General features: G+C 49.2%; 2 protein-coding genes and 1 long non-coding RNA gene across 13 annotated transcripts in view; 2 read left to right on the top strand and 1 right to left on the bottom strand.

Moving 5' to 3' along the window:
* Nucleotides 1-2,742: 2,742 nt before the first annotated feature.
* Nucleotides 2,743-14,054, bottom strand: SKIDA1 (SKI/DACH domain containing 1). 4 transcript variants are annotated; one of them, XM_084511950.1, is made up of 2 exons: nt 6,865-14,053; nt 2,743-3,358 (listed from the first exon to the last, which is right to left on the bottom strand). In XM_084511950.1, exons 1-2 carry the CDS (start codon nt 9,188-9,190, stop codon nt 3,351-3,353), a joined length of 2,334 nt encoding a protein of 777 aa, XP_084368076.1. In that variant the 5' UTR covers nt 9,191-14,053; the 3' UTR covers nt 2,743-3,350. The 4 variants fall into 4 exon arrangements, with proteins under 4 accessions (XP_084368076.1, XP_084368075.1, XP_084368073.1 ...); XM_084511949.1 differs by lacking the exon at nt 2,743-3,358 and adding an exon at nt 5,680-6,506 and having other exon boundaries at nt 6,865-14,054; XM_084511947.1 differs by lacking the exon at nt 2,743-3,358 and having other exon boundaries at nt 5,680-10,820; nt 11,217-14,054.
* Nucleotides 14,055-15,110: 1,056 nt separating this feature from the next.
* On the top strand, nt 15,111-20,137 carry LOC311433149. Its single transcript, XR_014690586.1, has 2 exons — nt 15,111-17,547; nt 17,743-20,137. It is a non-coding gene; the product is annotated as an uncharacterized lncRNA (long non-coding RNA).
* Nucleotides 20,138-24,692: 4,555 nt separating this feature from the next.
* Nucleotides 24,693-25,465, top strand: part of MLLT10 (MLLT10 histone lysine methyltransferase DOT1L cofactor) — a 123,151-nt gene continuing 122,378 nt past the window's right edge. For 6 of the 8 annotated variants that reach the window (XR_014690585.1, XM_084511937.1, XM_084511936.1 and 3 more), the window contains exon 1: nt 24,693-24,929. Coding sequence is in view for 5 of the 8 variants with exons in the window: in XM_084511937.1 (XP_084368063.1) it covers nt 24,708-24,929 (222 nt within the window). In the remaining 3 variants the exon portion in view is untranslated. Of the gene's footprint in view, nt 24,930-25,210; nt 25,368-25,465 lie in introns of those variants that run through there. The other 2 variants (XM_084511939.1, XM_084511938.1) reach the window with 1 other exon arrangement.

Here is a 25,465-nt window from a genome sequence, read left to right as displayed (position 1 = left end):
GCAAGGCTCCGGTTGTTTGTTAGTTTATTTATTTTGCCCGGGAAGGCAGAGAAAGGGGAATGACAGGATGAAATATAATACAAAGATGTGAAGTGACCCGAGTGGCAGCTGAAGGCAAGGGTTTAGCCGGGACGTGTTTCCCAGCTAAACTCTCCGCTGCTCTTTGGGGAAAACCAAATGCAGGTTGATGGAAACATCCTGTTTGGAGGGAAATGGGCTGTACAGCCCTATCTGCCCGCTCCGACAGCACCGAGCAGCCTGGAGGAGAACTGCGGGAGCCAGCCCCGGGAAGGAGGGAGCCGAGCAGCCGACCCCTTCGCAATTCAAGCCCGGTCCCCGAAGGCACCGGGGGAAAATCGCCGGGCTCCGAGGGGCAGGGCTGGGGCTGGGGCTGCCCCGGGGAGGCTCGGCCTCGGCCCCGCAGGGAGAGCCGCGGAGGAGAAGCCAACAGATGTGGGCTGCACAACAACAGCAAAAAGGGGAAAAAAAAAAAAAAAGTGAAACAAGTGCTCTAAACCCAGGGGGGATTTCTCCTAATAGCGAAATCAGAGGGAGGGAGATTTCGGGAAAGAGAATAGCCCGAGATAAGTTTCTGGGCTGGAATTTACATTTCATCGCGATTTGTATTTTATAAGGCGCCGCCACGTGCCGCCCCTACACGGCCCGGCGGCGGGGGGCTGCCCCCGCGCCCCGCTTTCCTCGGGGATCCCGGGGTTTAAGGGGGGGGACGAAGTTTTGGGGAAGTCCCTTGCGGCTCCCCCTGCCCTCCCCCGGCGGCCGGCGGTGGGAGGCGGGGGCAGGGGCACCCCAGGCCGGGGAGCCGGGGGGATAACAAAGAGGAGCGGCCCCTGCACGGCCACCAAGGGGCCGGGGGGCTCGGCCCGGAGCTGGGGGAGCCCCCCGGGGCGGCGGGGTCCCGGGGTGAGGGTGGGCAGCGAGGGGAAGGGAGGTGCGGGGCTGGGCGCGGGGCGGCCGTGTGATGGCGGCCGCGGCGATGGGGCTCGGGCAGCCCGGCACAGCCCGGCCCCGGGGTCACCGCGGCCGGCCCCGGCTCCTCGCTCCGGGCCACATTAGCGGAGCGGCCATTTACTGCCCCTCGATTGCACCCGAGACCAGGTTAGCTCATAAAGCCATTCACACCCAACAATGGGGATTTTCTCAACAATTAACAAGAAACAACATAATAAAGCCATTTACAAAGCCCCGGCTATTTACTATAAATTAGCCACTCTTTAAGAGACCAGTGCGTAATTTCACACGCTTTACAGCCCCGGCTGCGTTTTTTAAACGCGACCAAGCCAGCCGCCCTGTTGCACTCCCCGCTCCGACCCCTCTCCCCCGTCCCCTCCCCGGCTCTGCCCGGGGGGCCGCGGCGGCGGCGAACCCCGCGGCCCCCCGCGCACAAAGCAGGCAGGGCGGAGGGGCTGGGGAAGATGGACGCCCTCCGGCCGCGGAGCCCCGGAGGGGGGCGCGGGGCGGGGGCCGAGAGGCTGCTTTGAAGTGCGGGGGCCCGCGGGGTGCCTCGCCGCGTCCCCCCGCACCCGCTCCCGGCCGCGGGGAGCAGCCCCGGGGGCGGCGGGGCCGCCGAGGGTGCCGGCGGGGCCGGGCCGTGTGGCGCCGGGCAAGATGGCGGCCCGAGGCGCGCTGTCCCCCGGGCCCGCCGCGCAGGGGCCGCCCCGAGAGCGGCTCAGCGCCGCCCGCGGCCTGCGGGAGCCCGGCCGCCGAGCGGGCAGGCCCGTGTCCGCCGCTCGAGGGCCCGCTTCTCCCGCTGGGCTCGTTGGGTTTCCTCCCTCTCCCTCCATGTTTGTTATATATATATATATATATATTTTTTTTTTTTAAAGGCGAGGAGGCAGCCTTTAAAAGGAGAGGGAGCGGCGGCTCCCGCCGAACTCTCCCCCCCTGTTTACAAACACAGCTGTTGCCGTGTATTTGCAATGCTAAGGGTAAAGCCACCAGCGGCGAGGAGCAAACGAGGGGATGGTGCGGGAGAGGGGTCCTCGGCATCTGGAAAGGACAGGGCGCCTTGTTTTTGAAACTGTCAATTCCCTCAACCCCTATTGTGAGCGCTTCATGCAAAACATCTAGGGCCTTTTAAAGCTGGGGCTTGTGAGGCCGCCTCGGAGTGAAAAGGAGAGAGGGAGAGAGAGGGGCCTAGGGCATGGCAAATAATTATATCAGAACGGTAAAAAAAATGCGACGTGGAAGGCCTAAAATCAGTTCACCCCACGTCCCCGTGTCCCTTCCCGAGAGCTCTGGGCAGCCCCCTGCATTGCTCGGAGCGCTCCTGGGCTGCCCCGCGCCCAGCCAAGGAGCTGTGACACCGAGCTGTCCTTAAACACGATGCTAGGGCTGAAATACCAGGGGAGGCTTGTGCATGGATAATGTCTGCGAGTGTGACTTTAGCGAGGTAGAGCCCAGCGCCTCGGCCCTGGTTTTTCTAGCTGTTAGTTTTCGCGTTCCTGTGACGGCCCTGCTTTTGTACCTAGGAGCTGGCCGAAGAGATCCGAGGATGAGCCATTACATATTCTTTCCAGCAATCATCTTAACCATAAAAACCACGATTAACAACGTTATCTGTATGTCACGTTCTCTAACATGCTGCGTACAGGGGAAATTTTCCTCCGGCTCACCACCGTGTGTAGAAAATGCTGCTTTTTTTTTACACCTCCACGTCTTAACTACTCACACGTGTGAACAGTAACAAACAAAAACATGATAGCATTGTTCTCATTTCTGCAGAAACTTTAATTTATTGGCAACTAAATCTGTTATAGGAAAAAAGGATCAGAGACCATGTAAAAAATCACCGAGTGAATGATTGAACAGCAAACTTCATACAACAGCTACCACTATTTTGCATTATTGCTTGTAGTGGTGTTTTAAATAAACAACCAGTAAAGAGATTATCCCACTGTAGTCAAGTAAGTGTAGATTATAGAACAATCACTTCTTAAAAGTAAATTGTTGTAAACTGCAAGTTACATGTTTTAAGGCAATATACCTCGTTGCTGAAGGCATTACACGTGTTCCCTTTTTAATGCTCTAGAGAATTAAACATAGTCCAAAACTTTCTTTTGTCTTCAGTATGGTAACAGAAATCTTCCCAGAAAATATATCAATGAGCTCGACTCGTGGCAAATACCTATGGAGGCTGGCCCAGAAAGTACACGCACGTCCCTAGACTGCTTTTTCCTTTAGAAAATGCTGTTGGGTTTTGTGTACACCAGGAGCTGGAAAATGGTGGCAATTCATTACCAATACATTTTGCGTTTTCTCCCCTGTAAGCGTTACAACAACGTTGTGACCTGGCTCGCTGGAACACCCTTGTTTTTCCTCCTTCTGAGAACTTACCTTTCTAGGAGAAAAGGGGTTATTTATACATAACTCAGTGATACGACTTGATAGTATTAAGGCCGAAATGATAATGAATTCTGCTCGCAATAATAATCACAATGCCATCAGAATCAGCTACCAAACTACCAGAATTTTAAAGAATACCATTTCTTTCTTTCCTTTTTTTTTTTTTTTTTTTTTTTAAATCCCTGCGTGTTATTGTACCTTGCTAATTTCTCCAACGGCAGTAAAAAACGCGAAGGCTCCTGTTAGTGGCTTGCACTAAACTGAGGTGTACACGTGTGAAAATTATTTGGCTGTTTAACTTCTTGCCTTTTGATGTTGCCTGCGTGGAGGGGAGCCCAGCGGAGCAGCAGGGCCCTGGCCCCGGCCGGTGCCTGCCCCGGGTCCCCGGTCCCAGTCCCGGGGCTGGGTCTGGGCTCCGCTGAGGGCTCCGCAGCCCCTGGCAGGGCCGGGCGCCATATTTCACGTCCTCAACTCTGCAGAGCCTATTTGGTATAAATTTATGCTTATTCCTCCCCCTCCCCCCTCCAGGATTATTTAGGCAACCTGAAAAGGCACCTCTGTAATTTACAATTCCTGGCCAAATCAGCATATCTCTAATTGGAAGTAAACAGGGTCAGGGGACAGAGTTACTTTGAAAGTGATACGTTGTTTAACTGGCAAGGCGAAATTTTAGGTTTCGAGTTTGCATATTGCACCTTTGTAGCTTTTGCGTTTGGTTCTTTTTTTTTTTTTTCTTTTTTTTTTTCTTTCTTTCTTTCTTTCTTTTTTTTTTTTTTCTTTTTGGTCAAGGGAAGACCTTTGTCAAGCAGACACGGCTTTCTACCAGAGCTGGGGGCTTTCCTGAGCAGTACGTTTGGTACGTCCTTACAGTTCTCTGGAAATAAGGCTGTAATCTGTGCGGCTCTAAACACACGAATGTAAACATTCATCTCAGAACAACTTCAGTAAGCAGATTTTTCACGACCATCGTAATTTCAGCAGAGCGGCTAAGTATGCAATGCACCTTTTGCAATTGGCAGTTTAAAGTGATGTGTGTGCGTGTGAGTGTGTGTGTGTGTGTGCGTGTGCATGCAGGGGGGAAGGGAAACTCCACTGAAAGGCAATTGTTTACTCTTTCTAAATATATTTGGCTGCAGGTATTCTTAGCCTGGGCCTTTTTACAAGGAGAGGAAAACTCCGGTGGATATAGTAAACAGAGCTGAAATCAGTCAGTGGCCGCTCGGAATATTTAGCGACACGAGGGGTTGGGAGAGGGCATCACAAAAGGCAGGAATTAAAAAACTGAAAACCAGGCAGCGGACTGCCATCAGAAATGTTGACTTTGAGTCACACAGTAAACATTACATTGTTGCTTTGTTTTCCTTTTTTTTTTTTTTTTTTTTCTTTTTTGATTTACGATAAATTATTCTCCCGGGATTGATCGATGAGTGGAATCCTTAAAATTTAATTTGGGGATGATCTAGTATAAATAAAATGCTAATCCAAAGAAAGAAACCAGCAATTATTCATCCTAAACTCTGCTGATTCAGCAACTCAATTAGAACTGCCTTTCTCAAGCTGCAAACTTTTCAGATTGTTTTCAGAGTTGCTGTGCCCGTCCTCCCCCCGAGACAGAGACCTTCCCCCGAGCAGCCCTGCCTCGACTCTCGGGCCTGCAGCCTTTTTTTTTTTTTTTTTTTTTTTTTTTCCCTTTCTTTCGAAGGGGCTGGGGGGGAGGGAGGGAAACAGTTAACCTCTTGAAGCGTATTTCCTCCAAATAAAACCAGTGAACTTACAAACGGAGAGGAAACCGTGGGTAACTCTGCAATAATTCAAAGTGTATGGAATCAGGAATTTTTAAACAGTGTTTTTAATTGAAAATAAAGCTAAAGCATGCTTTTCAACAGTGCAAATTTCCATAATTTTGATTTACTGCTTCCATCATCACAATATATTATACCAGCATGTCTCACCGAGGGCTAGACTCTAGAAGTCTGCCTGTTCGACTATTTCGATATTAAGTGCAAATATAGATAATTGCCTCTGATTGTCACGTGCAGTAGAAACGTTTCTGCTACATAGAGAGGATGGTATGGAAACAAAAAACAACAACAATCAAATCGCAAGAGATGAGGATAAAACCGGGCAGTGTGCTACGGTAGAAATGCCTGAGTTTTGGTGCCAGAGAGCTCTGAATAACATGGTATTCTCATTTTGGGTATTCTCGCCACTTATGGCCTCTCGTTTCACTTTCTGTGTTGTATTTACTGCTTTGCTATTTCCTCCAGCCAGCGTGAGGGGCTGGACCATAAATTGTACTGCTATCCGGGCAAATATTTTAGTTGCTTTGCAAGTTTGTAAGGGGCATGTTCAGACCACAACTTAAGTATGACATTAGTGGGTAACAGTAACCTTATTTAAGACCTCTGGGTGAAACAAAAAAGGCTTTCCAAATGCAAAGAGTGGCTGTACAAGTAAAAAGACACCCTTTACCAAAAATAGAATTCCACATTTATTTACTGGTTTCAGATGAGGCAGCTTTTCCCAGTCCTGGGGTCGCAGGCGGACCCCAGCCTTTGCAAACCGGAGAAAAACGAGTAAGTGCAACTGCTCTTAGAAAGAGACACCCCTACACCCGAAAACAAAGCTCCCGAAAAGTAGGCTGCTGCCACATTGAATTATAGTGAACCCTTACTGTGCAACCATGTAACTTAACAAACTTTAACTGAATTAACAGTTAGACTTCCATTTTCGAAATCTAGTGCATAAATTTAATGGCTCATTCTAATATTTATTATTCAACCTTTTGACATTTATTTGCAGCAGTTGAATTGAGGTACTGGTGCATTATTAGCATTTAAACAGTAAAGTGTTCCAGCTCTACCATAATAACTGAGTTTAACTTGAGTCTTTAGCCTGAAGTACTCTGTGGAATGTAACCCAAAAAAAAAAAAAAGTAAAAAAAAAAAAAAAAAGCACCAACCAACCAACCAAAAACAAAAACAAATGAAACAGTAAAAAAAAAATAAAAAAATAAAAAAGACCCAAAACAAAAACCATGGTTGTAACGGTAAAGAAAATAGTAATCCGGTTTCTGTCTTCACAATGTGATAAAACAGGATTCCAAAAGCGTGTATAGCATTAATGGGCTGGTACAAACCATCCTGCAGAGTTTAAAAACGTAAGAAAGTTAAAGGTGGTTCAAGAAAATATTTTCCAAACTATTTTATTAATTAAATTTCCTGAATTTGTGGCTAGGTGGAAGAGGTATTGCAGAACCGCCCAGCTGCCATTTCCATACAGGATGGGCCTTGTGAGGTGGTTGGGAATCCTTAGTGGTGTTTAAGGAATAAGCTGGCAACAAATCCCCATCATTGCCAATAATTAGTGATGGTGGACAGGGAAAATTTGCCATGAAATTAAATGGCCTTTTCACTGCTGATGCTACATTGCTGGCTACCCTTTTGCGTCTATTGTTAACTGTAAAATCATCCAGTGTTCCTTCATGTGTCTCAATTTTACCTGTAGGACGTGGGCTTCGAGCTGATTTCAAATTTGGTTTGACTGGAGGAGTCTGCAGTACAGGTCGCTTTCCCAAAACCAGTGTCCTGTAATTTTTTCTCACCCTCGCTCCAAATTTATACTCCCCATCCTCAGGTTTTGGAGTACCTAAAGTGCATGAGAGGACCTGACTCTGAGTCAGCGGGTTTAAGGAAGTGGTTTCTTTCTCAGTGCATGCAGAATCTTCCTTGGCTGTTAATAAAGCGTCCTGGTTATTACTCTCAGTCACACCGTAAAACTCATCCTTAGTATCATTGCACTCACACTTTAGCTTATGTGTTGTAAGGTCAGGCTCATACTCGTCGTTCGCACTGCTGTCCTCTATTTTGATTTTAATGCTGTGCAGGAATGGCAATGCCTTATTGCCTGTATCAGTGCACTGGAGCTCAGCTGCTGCTGCCCCTGGAGAAGCAGCATCCTCCTCAGGATCAGTTTGTAAAGAGGGCAAATCCGTGGCAAATTCAATACAATGAGGGATTTTGGAATCTTTCTCTGAATTTGCAGCCGCTGATGAAGAATCATTATTTAAGAACCTAGCAGCTATTGTATTGTTATCTGCACAGTGTGTAGTAGTTGCTTGAAGGCATTTCCTTGCCTCTCTGAGTATTCTTTGTTGTGGAAATGCATTGTTTGTCTTTGGGCTAGGTGAAGAGGCCCCCTTTGCAACACAGTTAATTGTTAGGTCAGTACTCTTGGCATTATTGGAAAATTCAGAGTGTGGGAATGTGAGCTCAGATACCCTATCAGCTCTTATCTCCGCGAAGCAGCTCCCCAGGCCGCCGGAGCAGCACAGCAGCGCCGGGCCGGCGGGAGCCCAGCCGGGGCGGCCCCACTCCTCCGGCGGCTCGGGCTCGGCTCCGCCGGGAGCGGCGCGGAGGGCGGGCGGCCCGCCGGGCTCCGCCGGGGCCGGGGCCGGGGCCGGGGCCGGGCCCGTGGCCGGGGCCGGGGGCCGGGGGGCGGCGGCGGCCAGATGGTACAAGAAGTTGGCGTGGACCACGCCGGGCGGGTTGCAGAAGCTGGTGCGCCTGAAGCGGATGCTCTGCACCGAGACCTGGCTGGAGACCGAGCTGGAGTCGGAGTCCGAGGTGCTGTCCTCCTCCTCCTCCTCCTCTTCCTCCTCCTCCTCCTCCTCCTCTTCCTCCTCCTCCTCCTCCTCCTCCGAGCTGCCCTCGCTGGACTCCGAGCCGCCGCTGCCCTCCTCGTCCTCCTCCTCCTCCTCCTCGTCCTCCTCCTCCGAGCTGCCCTCGCTGGAGCTCGACAGGCTGGAGCCGCAGTCCGAGTCGTGGGCGGCGCGGCCGGAGCAGCAGCTGGACTCCGAGTCGCTGCTGCCGCTCTCGGCGAAGCCGGCGGCGCCCGGCGGCCCCGGCGGCACCGGCGGCGGGGGCCCGAAGCCGGGCGGCAGCGGCAGCGGCAGCCGCGGGGCTCCGCGGGGCCGGCAGGGCCGCGGCGCTGCCAGGGGCCGCCGGGCGCCTCCGGGGGGGCCCAGCACGCCCGCGGCGGCGGCGGCGGCGGCGACGGCGGCGGCGACGGCGGCGGCCGCCCCGTGGTGGTGGTGGCGGCGGCGGCGGCGGCGGCAGCGGGCGGGCAGGGGCGGGGGCCCGGCGGCCGGGAGCCGCGGCCGAGCCGCGGAGGAGGCGGCGGCGGCGGCGGAGGGAGGGGGGCGGGCGCGGAGGGGCGCGCAGCCGCCCGCCGCCGGCGCCGTTTCATAGGGAGCGGGGGGTTTGCGAGGCGCCCGGGCGAGGTCTGGGTGGCTGTGGCCAGTGTATTTACTAAAAATGTGAGGTAGGTGAGAGGCCGGCAGCGAGGCGGCGGCCCCCGGCCGCAAGGCTTTCCTCCGGAGCGGCAGCAGGGGCCGGGGGGGGTCGCTGAGCCCCAGCCAAAGTTTGTTCTCCTTCCAGAAGCCGCAGAAGGGGTCGGCGGGAGCGGGCTCCGGCCGGAGGTCGCTGGAGGCCAGAGCCCGGCCGATTTTCCTCCGTTTCGTCTTGAGGACGCGCTCGGTTTTGCAGGATGTGTACAGGGCTTCCACGTCCTCTCTGGAGATCAGGGTGCATTTGGCGGCGTGGAAGGCGATGGAGTTGATGGCTTTGAGTTTCCTCAACTCCTCCAGGTCGCAGTGATGCTTTTTGACTTTTAAATGATCCATTCGCTTGTGCACGGTAGTTCTCGGGATGTTTTTGAGCAGGTCTGTAAAAACCTGGGAGAGTGCAAACATTTGCTTTCCTTTAATGATGAGGTAGCCGAGCCTCACGCCATCCACCTCTTCAAAACCCGACTTCAGGTCTCCCATTTCGTGAATTAAATTATTCCCAGCATTTGCAGAGAGAGAGAGAGAAGAAAAAAAAAAAAAAAAAGGAAAAAAAAAAAAAAAAGAAAAAGCCACACACACACAATCCTCAGCCAGATGCTGTATTTGTCTCAAGGCATCCTGCTAATAAAATGTAACAAAGGCTGTTATTCCTGGTGAATGAAGTGCCAAACTTTAGACGAAATTAAAAAAGAAAAAAAAATAAATTAAAAAAAAAAAAAAGCCCGTGAGACTACAATCGGTGTATAATCTTAAAAATCAGGTTTGCCAAAGTGTTTCTCTAAGTTGCTGCTGAAGATCAGTACCTGTTCCCTTTCATTCCCTGCTTTTCCATTGGAAACTATGATAATGGAATGTGAAGGGAGGAAGAGAAAAGAAATGCAGCTGCTATTCCCGCCGCTGCTTTAGCTACAAATAAAATGACAGAGTGAAGTGAGCTCGTCCGGAGACACCTTCATCAATTAATTCCCCTAAAGCCAACGCTGATTGGACACTCCTGACAGGTGATGCAATAAAAATTGATATTCCACCCCTTCCCCCAAAAAATCTCCCACTAATTAGCATACCCTTATACTGCCACCTCCCCTCCCAAAGTAAATAATACAGTTAGTATATAAATCTTTCTATTAAACAATCTGAGCTCAAATACGCTCAGACCTCTCAGACTTCCTCCTCGCTAGCTCCAGACGAAGGATTTGCACGCTTTTTCCCGTGTCGTTTCGTGTATTTTCAGGCTCTTTTGGCCAAACGGTGCTCTTTTGTGCACGCCGTGGTTTTAAAGGACATAAGTCTGATCGTGGCGATGGAAAATTCTTCGGTAACGTAACCGTTTTCAGCTGGTATTTTCTTCTGCATTGTGCGGAAAGCGAAGCTTAGCGAAAACGTGCAGAACAGCCTGGTATTTCCCTTCCTGGAGCTCCGAAGTTAAAGGCTCGGCTGTTAACGAGAGGGAATACTTACATTTTCGAGTTTCTCTTGATTTTCCTCTTCTGCTTAATTAGCTTTTTACAGCCGGGGACTAAGGTTATTTTGCTGCCTGGATATCGCGGGTCCCCGCACCGCGACACTGTACCACTTTTAACCGAAATCCTGCCTGTAGTATTGCGGGAGGGGGGAGGAGGAGGACGTGGGCTCACGTCAGACCCATAACAAAGCATAGATAAGCCAGAAATGTATACACTTTTCACAATTAACCGCGCCGGATCACGAGCTGGAATGCCCTATAGTCCCCGAGCCCACGTCAGGATTCCTGCGTGCTGATTGCTTCCAGCAGAGAAAGGAGAATGCGAAATATCCAAGGTGCTTCCAAGAGGCTTTACGTAATGACAAAAAAGTGCTGGCACACACAATGTACGGCTCTGCAACGGGCTAGGATGCTCCTGCCCTGCAGTTTGCATCTTCAGCTCGGGGTAGCCCTGCCGCAGCTTTTTGATGTTCCATTTACAGCAGCCCCCCTAAAATCAATTCGGAGAAGCAGCACGCAGGTTTAACCTCTTCGGAGAAACGTGAAATTATTCGAGCGTCAGCCACGACGGTTTCGAAAAATGTTGCGATAGCTGCGTGCCTCTTCCTTGTCACGTTAAAATGATGCTCGCGGTTTGCACGTTAGGCGCTGCAAAAGAAAAAGAAAAAGAAAAAAATCACCAAGCTCTGCCGTGCATCCAGCGCTCAACTGGCTGCAAACACGAGCACTTTTATGTATCGCTGCACATCCAGAATTAGACATATCCGTGAGATTAATGAGACATCTCAGATTTCTGGGACTTGGCAAAAAAAAAAAAAAAAAAAAAAAAGAGAGAGAGAGGGAAGGAGGAAAAAAAAAAAAAAAAGGCTTCAATTCCAAATGTCAATATCCACTCCGTGTATTGGCAACATGGTGCGGGGAGTTCGCGTTACCCCGTCAGGTAGAGCTAAAATAAAGAGCGAGATCGCCCTGCCAAAGAGGCAGCCTCGCATGCCAAGGCGAAATGCAGGCGAGCCCCCAGTTTCGCAGGAATTCTAGAGAGACCTGGGAATTTCGAGGAGTGCATCCGGAAATTGAGGAAGTCTATTGAAAGGAGCCTCTAACTCGGAGGGCAGAGATTTAGGAAAGTCAGCCCTGGACTACTGTTGCTCTCTCCGTGCAGATGTAAAAAATCGCCGCTGTTCAACTTAATCCATGTGTGCGCGAAACCGCGGTGGCTACTTCTCCCCTCGGGAAGCTAAGGAGAGCCTTCCCGTCCGAGAAACCGGAGCTAGAGCGAATTACATTTCGTCCCTCGAATTAGCAAAGGCTTCACTGGGTGGATCTCGTGATATTTCAGCCTTGAAACGCGCCCGAGAGGCAGCGGGGAACAATGCCTCGTCGCAGCTAATGCCAGCCGCCGGGGCAGCCGGCGCTGCAGCTGGCTGGAGCAGCGTGCGCCTTTCGGGAGAGAGGCATCGAGCCGTGCTCGGGGGGCTGCGAGCGAAGTTGCGAGGGAAAACAGCTGCTCCCGTTAAAAAGGAACCACCGTGGTCTTTCTAGAGCGAGAGACAATAAGGGTCGTTTCAAAATTCCTCCTGATGTACTTATACGCCGCCAACACCCCCCCCCTCCCCGCACACACACACACACACCACCCCCCTCCCCGCTGCTCTCCTCCCCCTGCTTTAAGGTTAAGGCTAGGGAGTCAACAGTGAGGGAGCAGTAAAGTCCGGGAAAGCTTTTCAGCAGACGTTAAAAAAAAAAAAAAAAAAAAAAAAAAAAGGAAAAAAATAGAGAAAAAGAAAACAAGAAAAACACAAAACGCCCCCCCTTAAAAAAATAAAAAGAAAAAGAAAAAAGAAAAAAGAAAAAAAAAAGGGGGAAAAAAAGCCCCTCTGGGCTGCAAAGCCATTCGTTTGCAGGCATTTGGGGTGCTTTGGGCTCCTGTGCGGGGGCTCGCAGGCAGGGCCGCCCGCAGTCCCTGCAGCTGACAGGCTGGCAGCGGGCTCCGGCAACTATTTCAAAAATGCCTCCTTTTTGTCTGCTTCATTCCGGCGCTATCCAACGCCTCGGAGCAGGAGCGGCTATTTGGCCGAGCTCCGCTCCCGGCTAGGCACAGCCCTGAGCCTCCGGGTCGAAGGGGAGAGGGGCGGCGGGCGGTGCGAGCCGCCCCCCGTACTTACAGGCACCCGCACACCCTCTGAGCCGCATCCCTCTCCCCGGCTCCCCCGGAGCCCTCTGTTTCTCTACTTCTCCAGCGGGTTTTTGTGTGCGAGGCGAACCAGGCGGCTCTCCCCGGGCCAGCAGCACGCGTTGTGCATCCGGGGTCGTCTTGGAGCCCGCCGGGGGAGAGCCTGATAAAGGGCCGCCGGGGGCCCCTTGCACACGCACACGCGAGGCAGGGGACTTTCAGATGGATTTGCACGCACGCAGGGGAACGGCGATCAATAGCGAGCCACGTTTACGGCCGGGCTTGGGAACGCGCAAGGCGGCCGAAAGGATTAAAATTTAAAAAATAAATAAATAAAAAAAGAATGAAAAAAAAAAAAATCGAGGTGTCTGGTAGCAATTAGGTGCAAAGTTAGGCACTAATTTACTCGCTCGCAGCCTGCGTGGACGCCTGCGTGGCGGTGTGCTGTGCATGTGTGCGCGCAGCCGGCCGGACGTGTGGCCCTCTCTGGAAAACGAGGGAGTTTCTTTGTTAATTCCGTGGCCGGTGTCCCCCTCAGTCGCGATCAAAGATGCACATGATTAAAGGCATGGAGGTTTGGCTCGCCTTTCTGCAGATAAGGAGGCCCGGAGATGCCCGCTTTTGCCAAATCCACATGCATGCAACTCCGCGGAGTTGTGAGCACAGGGCACACACACACACACACCCCGAGACTATCAATCAAACGTGCTCCTTTTCACGTTGAGTAGCGTGCAATCTGCAATCTCCACTCTATAGGCAGTAGCGTTTCAGTCTTGAAGCTGTCTGGCCGAAGGATAAACCTCATTAGGAAAGAAAGAGAAAAAATAATATTCATAATCGCTCGCCGTGGACCTATTCCCATTTATTGGGAATCGCATACTTTCATTTTGGTAAACTTGTGTTAAAATATACGTGCTCGCGGGGAAGCGCTTAACCACATTGTTCCAGAAAGAAAACGCACGTAGCGTTTGAAATGCTCCTTTTACGCGATGTTTTGATTTATTTTCATAGGATGATTATGTTTAAATACCAGCGCAATTCAGCCTGACCTCTTCCTTCTGCAATGAAGTAATGCACACACCATTTACAGTCTTTTAAACGTGGAGTTGGGAAATGCAACAGCGATGTCCACCAGCAGTTGTACTAATGGGGAGAAATCTTTTGAAAATCTTCAGGAAAACCTAAGAGGTCACGTGCATTTTCACACTAGGATTGCCACATTATTTGAGTCTTATTATTATTTATTATTATTTGTTAAGTGCTGGGCCACGTCTCCAGGTATTGACAAGCATTAAATAAACCTTTTGCTTTCCCGGCTCTGGGCAGAAATATAGATTGCAAATGAGAACTTCTTTTCTAGCCCTATACCATGCTTTTAGATATCGCTGTGCATATTTTGCTCAAGGAGGACACAGAAAGCAGCTAGAGGCTATCACAAAGAGTCCAGTAACGTAAATATAATAGGGTCAAAGAACAGTATAATGGGATCCTTCTGCTATTTTAAAGTCAGCCAAATGTGACTGTAGTACGTAAAATTTGCCGTAAATTCTGGTGTGACAACAAATGAGAACGTATAACTAAATCTCCTAAAAATGTAGGACAAAGAAATGCCAACCATCAGCCCGAACAAAAAATCATAATCTGGCCAACACCGCTATGCCTAGGAGTTTCAGTGGGTATTTTCTTTTCCCTTTTTTCCTTTTTTTTTTTTTTTTTTCCTAAACAAAGCAGCAATGTCGAATTCTGCCGAGTGCTTTTTAAGTTGTAATTTATCCGTGGGGGCTGGGGCGTCCCTTGCGCCTTCGAATTTTGTGCAAATTTTAATGGTCGCGAGCTAAGGCTATTTCTTGAGCTTGCTACTCCCGGTAGTTTTAAAATACTTTTTTAGCAGGAGTTTCTGGACACATACTACATGCCATGTTGTTTACTGACCCATAATCAAAATGCAGTGACCTTCTACCCTTTTTTTGCCCCTTGACCCATGCTGAATTCAATGCAGCCTTTATAAATTTGCAAATCCTTGGACGTAAAGGGGATTTGGTGAGGCTTTGTTCTGAAAGGCTCCTAAAAGTTTGCATTTTTAATTAGACAAAGGTAAAGCAACAAACATTGGGAAATAAGATCCTCTCCTGCACATGGGTGATGGCTCGTAATTTCTCCGCCAGGGAGCTACATCCTAAAAAACGTACCCTGCAAAGGGACAAGGGGTTGAGAGCAAGGGAGATCAGGAGGTTATGAATTGCACCAAATTAGCAATGTGGTACAAATCACTTCCATGACGTAAGGGCCGGCCAGGCCGCAATCTTCCGGTGCTCCTCATCTCCAAGGACTGTGCGGATCCCGGTGACCCGGGGAGAGGCAGCGATTTGAGCTGGAGCTACAGGCGCATTCCCTTATCTCCTCCGCTATCAGTCAGCTTAAAGGACACCGTAATTATGATGGTGATAAAACAATGCCCGCTTATGTGTGCTGAATAAATAAAGGATGTTTACAGCCCTAGAATGTTTCAATTCCAATTAAACGCTATCAAAGAGAAGCCCCTCTCCCCCTTCACCCCCCTCTCTCCCCCCCACGAGTCCCTATTTACCTTGGGGGCTGTAATGCGGCCCTGTGAAAGGAACTGGCCTTCCACTTTGCCTGGGGAGGGGGCAGGGGAGACACCAGGGACCCTGGTGGGTCGTTTTCCAGCCGGGAAGGGGGTTCTGGGGAGGGGGGGGGGTGGTCCCGGCCCCAGGATGGGCTCACCCAGCGCCCTTGGGTGCTGGGGGCCCTGGGGTCACGCCCCCCCGTGTGTGTGTGAGCCTTGGAGACGGGAGGCTGGAAATCCATCCCATTCACCAAGACACCGGGATCATTGCAAATATTCATTGTATCAGCAAATCTCATCATAATCAGATTAAAGCAAGGGTTGGTTCGGGGAGGGGGGGGGGGGGATTGCCCGTGCGGCTGGGTGCTAAACACCGATTGGGCTACAAAGGAATCGGAAAAAGGGATCCCCTCGGATCTGGTCGCAAGGGGGGAAAAAAAAAGGGAAGAAGGAAAAAAAAAAAAAAAAGGAAAAAAAATGCCAGTTATTTTTTGCAAGAAAGGAGACACTGAGATTCTGCATCCACCCCCCGGGGAGCGCATTCCTCTCGGAGGTTGTTCCCCCTCAACCTTCACGGGCAGCACCGGCCTGCTTTTCGCTCGCCTCGTCCGAGGGCAGAGCTCGTCTACATTTCAGCGTTAAAATGCCTGTTTTATTCGGCTGCCCCGGGTAGAAATGTTTATGTTTGGGAGCAGAACCCAGCCCCTGCTCTGCTCTGCTCCGCTGCCTGGGCTCAGGCCCAGGCCCCCGCTGCCCTCAGCTCCCTCGGAGGGTCCCAAACGCGGCCGTTCACCGAGGCGGGGGGCTCCAGCCTGCCACAACGTGCTCGGCAACTTAATCTCAGGCTAAAAAAAAAAAAAAAAAAAAGGAGAGCGAGAGAGAGAGAGCAGGGAGCGAAAAAAGCGCGGCACACACAACTCTCCCGACGGCTGCGGTTCACTTCCGAGGTGGACCGGGCATTTTAAAGCCGAGGGGAAGGCGTGCGTGTGGGGGCAGCCGGCAAGGCACGGAGGTAAGCGGCTCGGCCTCGCCTCGCCTCGCCCCACCATGCGGTAACAAAGGCGGCCGGCACCGGGCCCTCCTCCCCCCCGGGCCCGGCGGAGCTCGGCCTCGGGGCGCCGGGGGGACGAGGCGAGGGAACGGGCACCGGGCGCAGCGGATGGGGCCCGGGTGGGTGCTTCGTGGGGTGCTTTTGACGTGTTTTGGGGTGGTTCTGAGGTGGTTTTGACGTCTTTTTGGGTGTTTTTGAGGTGTTTTGGTGTGTTTTTGAGGTGTTTTGAGGTGTTTTGGGGATGGCTTTGAGGTGTTTTTGACGTGTTTTGAGGTGTTTTTGTGGTGTTTCGAGCTGTTTCTCCGCCGCCACACGCTCCCCGGCTGCCGGGAAGGGGGAGGCCGGGACCGTGTGGAAATTGGCGATTTCTTGGCGAACGCCATAAATCGCGGCACGGAGCGGGTGGGGGCGGGGAAGCGCGCACCGCCACAAAGGGCGGCCAGGCTAGAGCCGCGCCGCGCCGTGCCCGGTCCCCTCCACACATTTCTCCTCCGGGGCAGCCCCTTCGAGCCCCGTCACCCCTCTCCCCATCGTCCCGGGGCCGATCCCGGGTTGCCGCCCGCCGCCGGGTGCCGCCCGCCCCGCGGAGGCGCCGCCCGCCCTTGGCGCGGGGCCCGGCGGGCGCTGACCCCTCACCCCTCCCCCTCCCCCCTCCCGGGCCGCTCTCCTACCCACAATTCCCCGCGCCGGCCGCGCTCGTGCCGCGCTCGAGCCTCCGGTGCCCGCCCCCTTCCCCCCCCCCTCGCGGTTCTCCTCAGCGCCCGCCCGGGAGCCGCGGCGCTGACGGGCGGCGGGGGCGGCCGCGCCTCGGGGCCCCGGAGGGTTTTTTTTTTTTTGGGGGGGGAACCGTGGCCGAGGAGGCCCCTGGAAGGGGTGCGTGGGGGTGCGGGGAGTCTCCGCCTGTTGAACATCGCGGGCGCGCTCCCGTTGCACCGCACCTCTCGTCAGCGGCTTTCGGGAAATGAGACGTGACGCTAATCAAATCACGCGGGTGTAAACATTTATGAGTTAAATCCTAATATTATGCAATTATTTAAATCGAGGCGCCGTGGCGGTGCCTCTGTGTGTGCGTGTGGGTTTGTTATTTTTTTTTTCCCTCTCCTTTCCCGTTCCTCCCCCCCCTTCCCCGGCTGAGGGAAGGAAATGGCGGCGGGGGGACCCCCCTGAGGCGGGGGGGGGGGGTGCTGGGGACCGTCCCCGGCGCTTCCTCTCCCCTCTGGCGGCCCGCGGGGGTGAGGGAGGAGAACAATGCTGCTGCGCGGCCTTTTGTGTGTGCAGCACCGTCCCCTGAAGGGAGGAGGCGAGCACTGCAGCGCCCAGGTGCGGCGGCGGCGGCGTCTGTAGTGCTTCCTCCTCTCCTGCTGGTAGTGCTCACGGCATGCGGGCGGCCGGGGCCGGTGGTGGTGGTGGTGGCGGTGGGGTCAGGGCGGCGAGCAGGAGGCCCTCGGGCTGCCCCGGAGCCCGGGATAGGCTCGGCGGAGCTGCTGGATGCGGGCCAGCCCGGTCACCCCCCCCCCCAACACCACCACCACCATAGGGAGCTGCGGGAGGGAGAGTGTGGAGGGTGAGTAACGCCGGGGGGGGGGATGCCGAGAGAGGGGCTCCGGGGGAAGCAGGGCGGGGAGGTGCTGCGGGCCCCCAGCCCCATTGTGGGCAGGCCACTGCCTGCTGCAAGGAGCGGGGAGCTCCCGGCCCTGTGCCCCCCCCCCCACCCCCCCCCCCCACACACCCCGAGGCAGCCGCTCCGGGGGTTTTCCAGGCAGAAAAAGGGTGAACGAGGAGCTGCTGCGGGGCTGGGACTCGCCTGTGACAGCGGAGCCGGGCGTGGAGGAGGATCTGCGCCCGGGTGGATGGATGTAGGCGAGCGGGACTCCTCGCAGGAACGGAGAGGAACAGCTCCGAGCCGCAGGATTTGGAGTGGTCAATGTAGCCCAAGTTGGGAAGGAACTCGTCTTAATGGTCTGTTTATAAAAGTGAAGATTAATCTGATTCATTTAAACACCGTGAAGTCTGGATTTTTATTTTATTTTATTTTTTCCAAGTGATTGCTGTATGTCGGTTTTAAAAAATTGTTTTATAGGAAAAGTGTTTGTGTTTTTTTTTTTTTTCCTAAAAAATAATTGCAAGTCAAATTGTTTCGGTGTGCCACTCAGACCTGCAGTTTCTCCTGTGTTTACCTAGAGAAGAGCCGACTAACTCCATTTTCAAGAAAATTTCCAACAAGTGCCCTTGATCTTCTAAGGGAAAAAAAATGTGTCTTTGCACGTTGTTTCTTGAAGCTTAAATTAAAACGGATAGGGGCTTGTGTTTGATGACGAAAGGATTTCTAGAGAACTTTTTTTTTTTAAGAAAATCCTTTCTAGGAGAACCGTGCTTATTTTTAGCAAGTTATTTCAGAGTTTGTGAAATTGATTTGCAAAGGTTAGGATTGATGTCTAGCTATTTTTTTCTAAACGTATCACCAAAAAAATTTTACCATTTTATGTATTCTACAAGTAAAAGAAGTTAACGGATGATGTTTACAGATAGCACCTAGCTGAAAATTATTCTCAAGTGACTTTCCCCCCACGCACACACTTGGGAAGTTGCATGCTTGCAGTCATTGTTTCAGATAATACAGTTTGGGACTTCTCTTTCACTCTTTGTAAACTTGCAGTCTTTTGTGGGATTCCTCCAAATAAAAGCCCGATTCAGTTCGGATGGTAAAAAGCAGCTATGTTACTCGAAAGCCGAAGATACAAGAAATAGTTAATAGGAAAGCACCGCTCTGGTAGTATCTCAAGGCATTAACTTTAAAATCGAGGGGAAAAAAAAAAAAAAAAAGATTTTTTTGGTTTGCTTCTCCTGCTTGAGTATTCCGGAGATGCATTTACTCTTACTTGCTGCCTGGCAATTTTCAAAAGGTAATTGCAAATTTCGAAAGCGTCCTTCAAAAAGACATTTAATGCTGTTGTATTTCCTGAAACAATATATTACTGCTGGAAAACTATTTTATTGAAAAGAAAGATTAAAAAAATAGGGAGAGACCGTTTGTTGCCGTTATTCATTGCTCTTTATTTTGTTTTTGTGCGGAATGCGTTGACGTGTTTCGTATATTAGATATTTATTTATTTTTTTCACAAAGGAGCATTGTTGTTACTTTTAATTGGGAAGTACCACGATATAAAAATTACCCACATTCCCGACTCTGAACTACCATAGTAAGATTGACAAAAAGTGATCCGAGGCTTGCGCGCTTAATTCGCCAGGAATGTTAAGCTTCCCAGATACACCCTATGTGGTCAAGTTAGACTTTCGCTCTTCGAGAGTTTTTAATGGTCAAAATGGTAGAAGAAACGTATGTATGTATGTATATATGTGGGGAATTGAAATTAGATGGTAACTAGCAGTGGGAACAGAGCTCACTGATCGAAAGACTTTTTTTTTTTTTATTGCATTTGGCAACCTCTTTCTTTCAGAGACACAATGCAATTAATTAACATATTCTGGGGCGTGTTTTTGAGATTGCGAAGTGGTGGCCCCTTGTTGAGAAGAAAACACTTTAAATAAAAAAGTAACATTGTTGTGTCCAAATGGTACTGGGAAAAGCAGAGTAGGATTGCTTATACAGCCCACGGATGCGGTTGATTTACTCCAATTTGCTTTAGCATATAACAAACCAGCTTTTCCTTTCCCACGCCTATATTAGTTATATGTGTTTTGTTTATACAAATCCATCTAAAATAGGTCTGTCTTTAAGGTATTTGATGGGAAATTCAGCATGTCGTTTCTCGTATTTATTGTGTAGTACAGATACGATTCCTGAATTGAAATCAAATAAATGTGACCTGTGACACGATACAGTATCACACTGCTGATCATAACACAACGAACACGAAAAAAGGCTATTAATTTATATGGAATGTTAATTTAGCAAATCCTACACGGAGGTACGCCTATGCAAGAAAAGTAATCTGAGGCTTGGTTTTGGTATGATGCGACGTAAATGTATTTAATAAAAATGCAATGAATTAATACATACCTCATAAAATCCAAACTTTGAAATGAATTATTCTTTAAAGAAAAGCCCTATGTTATGTTGAAGGCGGATATAATCTAAATTCCAGAGTTTACTAACCCAGCTTTTCAGGGCTTAATAAAACATTAATATTCAATATGGTTTGCTAGAAGTTTATTTCAGGTTCTTTTGTATCATACTGTAATTATCATTACTTTGACTTGACTCACATAAAAATGTGGTTAACATTTAAATGCCTTTTTAATGTAGAGAATTATAAATTAACTGTCACATTTAAATCTTTTAACTTCTATCACTTAGGGAATGTTAAGTCTTTTAAAAGGAAATAATCACTGTGCTTAAAGATATCCCGTGCTAGGATCCCTTATTTAGAATTTTGGTTTGAGATTGTTCATTCAAAGAAAATCCCTTGTTTCGTGTTTACTGTAAACCCCAGTCTGAAATTAACATTTAAATGCCAACATTAGTAAGAGAAGCAGTACTTGAAAACCACCAATTTTATCCATTGCTGCTAGTTAAGTGGAATTTACCAAAGTCTCCAAAGGTGATAATACAATTAAAAACAAGAAAATGAATACAATAGTTGGTGAAATTACTTCCCCCTTTCTTTGCACTCTAAGGAATTACAAAATTTGTAATTATGTTCGCACAAAAGAAAAGAGCACAACATATGAAGAGGCATGGTGTCCAGGAGATGCACTGACGTGACCTTTGATGCTACTACCTGTACTTGCATAGCGTGTAAATATATAACACGCAAACTCCCAGTGAAGAAGTGACTGCGTCTTAAATGTTAAAAACACTTTAATTATTCAGTAAATTGCACTTGGATAAGTATTAAATACAGATTTGGCCACGATATTAAAGAATAGAAGGGAAAAGAAAACTTTACTTAGTATAATTTAAGAGTAAGCCTGGAAAGATGCATTAACATTTTTAATATGGGTTCTGTAGACGTGCTATATCCTTCAAAATTGAACATGGATAGAAATAATTTGTTAGATCCAAGGCGGACTGTCATTTAAAACACACTACGTGCAAAGGTCAACACACAAGAGTCGCATTCTATTTTGTGTAAAGTGACCATTTTGCTACTGCCTTCCCGGGAATGAAGCAAATGCCCACGATTAGAATGTATTTCAGTGAAGACTGTTAATGATTTAAACCCACAGAAACAAAAGGCAGACCAACATCAATCTATTTTAAATAGATAAACAGGAGATATATTATTCTACATATTGAGAATTGCTCGGTTACTGCAATTTGCCCGGCCTCAGTTGCATGTTTAGCTGTGCAGCATGTATCCTTTTGCTCATAGGTAAAGATCAAAGCTTTCTCAACAAAGACCCAAACTGAAAAAGAAGTAAAAATGGCTGTGAGAAAATTGCTTTAAAGAACTTGCTGTAAAGAAGCAAGTTTTCTCACTCTGCAATTCCAACTCCAATGTCAGTGCATGTTTTCTAATATAGCATGCTTTTTTTGTAAAATCTGTGCTTTTCGCTGTTGTTGTTATTCCTGGAAGACTCCTCTGATGATTATACCCAACTGATAATGTGGTTTTGTAAATGAAAGACTTTTTCTTGTTCAGTGCTTTGTTTTATTCACCAAACTTACAGTGATTTTGCACGTTGCAGATAAAAAACAGTGGAATTTAAAACAAGTATTTCAATCTTAGCATTATTGGTGGAACTGATCAGTTGGTAGTAAAAATTTAAGGTGAATACCTCTTTATTTTTGCTAATGAAGCTAAAGTGCTATGCAGTAAAGTATGTTAATATTTTCTTCAGGAATCCCTTAAACTCTTTAAAACTATTTGCATTTGGACAGTGTAATTTTCACTCACTCATGCTTTCATCCTACTTGGAAAAGTTATCTAAAAAATATGAATACATATAATCTTGTTGCATGTTTTTTATAATCAAACTTGTTTTGCTCCTAGGTTTTGTATATTTCTTTTAAGACAATTGGATTTTCTCCTTGCATTTAGATTAACAATGAAATTATTCATTCTTACTCACTGAATTATATTCCTCTCTAATTATTTTAATCTCTTATATATCACTATAAGAAGGACAGGCTTCTTTTTTTTCAAAAAGAAAATTGGCCTTCTGTGTCATGTCAATGCTTATTAAATACTACAATCATAAGAACATATATGCTACAAGATTTTATGTTCTGATTCCATAGCTGTTACAGGCTTAGCGTTTGCAGTATTTATTTAGTGGTAATGCAGTTCTTTTCCTATTTTGCATTTCAAAGGTCTCCTCTAAATGATTGTTTTACAGAACTATCAAGAGGTTATCTAAATTTTTCCATCAAATATTACACGGTACCATAAGGTGGTAGTCATGGAGTTTCTTTCAGTCCATGCACATTCTTTGTATTGAAATAATTAAACATAAATCCATAAAAAAAAATACAAAAAAAATGTTTTATTAAATAATTGAATGTATTAGGCTTGACTGAATTTTGACCAAAGCAAAATTTCAGGATCTTCACTACTGAGCTGGTGTTACATGGTGTGAGATTAGAGTATTTTTATTTGAAAACCACACAATAGGTTTATCGTGAATATGTTCTTGTTGCCTCGGTGCGGCTTTAATCAAGTTGTTGCAAAGTGATTAATTTTTTCCTTGGTGATGTTTCTTTATAAAACTTAAAATTGAGATTCAGAATTGCTAACGTGAAAAAAAAAAAAAAAGACCTGGGGATCGTACTAGTTGCTTTTCAAAGAAGATATTGCAGGAAGATCTTCTCAATGAATTAAAAAAAAAAAAAAGGTGTGAAAAAAAAATTACAATTGTTTGTTACAATACAAGCTTACTATATGTATAAATTTATCCAACAAATTAAAATATACTTAATATATTTTCATTTTAAAAGGATATTTATTTTAATTTACCTGTCAGGGAAATAAAGGACAGATTTGCTGCTGTACCATGATTTTTTTTTTTTTCTTGTCAGGGTTAACAGAATCATTGAGAATGCTTTTTAAATTAGATGTCATTTTCTTGACAAGAACGAAGAAGGGCTGGGACACTGTATCTATCAGCTCCAAATAATTTGCGTTTTTTAAAACACTAGGATATTGCTTTATTTCCTTACAAAGTAATTACTTGCACCTGCAATTTTCAGGGTATTCTTAACAAGCTTTAAAAGTAGTAAAAAAAAAAGTGTTGTAAGTATGTTTTATCACATAAGTAGTTTATGTTCAAATTTGTATTCTTCACTGTTGAGATAGAACATTCTAGTGTGGGGTATGGTTGTTTTGAGAGCAATATCTGAATTATTTTATACAAACTGAAACATACTAAGTTCCAATCCACCCCTATTTTTATTTTTTTTTTACATGTGCCTTAAAAATTTCTAAACTGCCAGAGATATTAGAAAAACACATTTACAGAGAAATGTGTAGAATGCGTCTGAAATGGCTGTTATTCACGTATTTGGTTGGGCCCTTCATGTAGGAAGCTACCTCCCTCATTCCTTTTTCCCTTGCCCTCCATTCTTCTCCTAGCTATATAATTTCACTCAAAACTTTCAAGGAGAGAAAAGAGCTTGACCTAAGATACCCTGCATACAAACTTGCAGACTAAGATGTCTCTAGAGGGTAGAGAGTTGTGCACATCCCACCTCTCCCTTACGCGTAGTTTTTCTTCGTACTCCTGTACGCAAGTGCAGATGTTTTATTAGTTAACACTGTAGAAAATACAACTAGCCCTGCGTGTATATACAGAGTTCTAGGTAGCCACGCGTCCAGGAACGTACATAATTCAGCAGTGATTTGCACAGATACTGCGTCAACTATGTCGGCCTTGCAAAATCACCACCACAAATGCACAGACCACGCGCAAATTCTGCTCGTCTGCCTTTTAGCATGGTAAGATAAATCACTTGCATCTTCCTCGCCCAACACTAAATAAATAAATAAAATAAATAAATAAATAAATAAATAAAATACTGGCCCCGGGGCAAGCGAGTGAGCAGAATTTTGCAAGGCTGCATTTCATTTCTCCGTGCCCCTACCAATCGCCACAATTAGTTCCTTCTGCTATAGGCATACCTGCTCACAATGGCGAATTGAAATGAGAGATTGGCTTGAGATTTTCCTCCCTGCTGACCACCTCGGCTCTGCCAGGTTTAATTTTTTTTTTTCTTTAATTAAAAGAGACAACAGAATTAGAATTATTTTAGGTAAACTGAATGAATAACCAACCCACCCACCCCAAAACACACCCGAAATCCCCCCACCCGCGTGGGAGCAGGGCTGGGAGCTGGTGGCTTTTGTGTGTGCCTGCGGCCTCCCCGCTCGCCCCCTGCCCTAACCCCTCGCTGCCGCTGCCGGGGTGGCCACGCGTGGCTGCACCCACGCAGGCTGATTTTGGGAGCAGGAAGGTGTAATTGGCACCGCAGGATTTCGTTATCGGGCTGGCGGAGGGGAAGGGAGCGGAGGGCAAAGGAGGAGGGGGAGCGGGGCAGCGGCGAGGCCCGCCGAGGGGACATAAACAGGACAATAAAAGTTGGCAGCGGGGAGGCGTGAGCCACGTCGGGGGGAAAATAAACAAGATAGTAAAAAAAGAAGAAAAAAAAAAGAAAAAAAAGAAAAAAAAAAAAAAACACAACCACGATTTCTGCCGGCTGCGGCGGAGGAGAGGAGAGGGGAGGGCGGGAATGGGGGCGAGTCCTCCAGTCCTCCTGAAGGGGGCATGAGCAGAGTGACATCGCGGGTGGGAGCGGGGCGCATGTCTGCCACCTCCCCCAGCCCACACGGCGGGGAGGGGGGCAGCAACAGGCCCGGGCTCGGCAGGGCAGGGCGGGCGGCTCCGCGCGGGCCGTCCCGAGCCGCGCCGAGGGCTTGCGGGGCCCGGCCCGGCGGCGCCGCCGCCATGGCTCGCCCGGGGGGGGACGCCGAGTGGCAGCACGCCGAGGTGGGTGGACGAGCCGAGCCGAGCCGAGCCGGGGCGGGCGGGGAGGGCTGCGGGGGACGCGGGCGGGCCGTGCCGGGCCGGGCCGGGCCATCAGGTGGCCGGGCGGGCCCCGCCGTGTGCGCGGCGCTCAGCGGGGAGGAGCGGGGGGGGGGGGGGAGCGCGGCCGTGCTGCGGGCGGCCCCGCAGCCATCGCTCGGCCGGGAGGAGGCCCCGCAGGCCCGGGCCTTCCCCGCAGGGCTCCGCACTGCGCCTGCGCCGCGGCCCTGCCCGCCCGCCCGCTCCGCTGCGCGCCGCCGCCGCCGCCGCCTCAGGGCTGCCCCTCGCCGCCCGCTGCCGCCTGACGCAGCCCGGCCGGGGGCGAGCGGAGGCCGTGAGGCGGCGGGCATGGGCCCCGCGCGCCCGCCGGGGAGGCGGCGGCGGTGGTTGAGCGGCTGAGGGGTTGTTGTTTTTTTTAATTTATTTTATTTTTTTATTTTTTTGTGAGGGGTTGGGGGCGAAGCGCGTGTGCGGGGGGGCTGACGGCGCTGTGTTGGCCC

The sequence above is a fragment of the Aythya ferina genome, assembly GCF_964211825.1.
Source record: "Aythya ferina genome assembly, chromosome: 2".
In the NCBI taxonomy this organism is placed as follows: Eukaryota; Metazoa; Chordata; class Aves; order Anseriformes; family Anatidae; genus Aythya; species Aythya ferina.
Note: the sequence above shows the minus strand (reverse complement) of the source record. Positions and strands in the feature narration are given on the sequence as shown.

Coding starts and splice junctions, on each gene's coding strand:
- SKIDA1 (XM_084511947.1), bottom strand. CDS start 9,190: ATGGGAGACCTGAAGTCGGGTTTTGAAGAGGTGGATGGCGTGAGGCTC.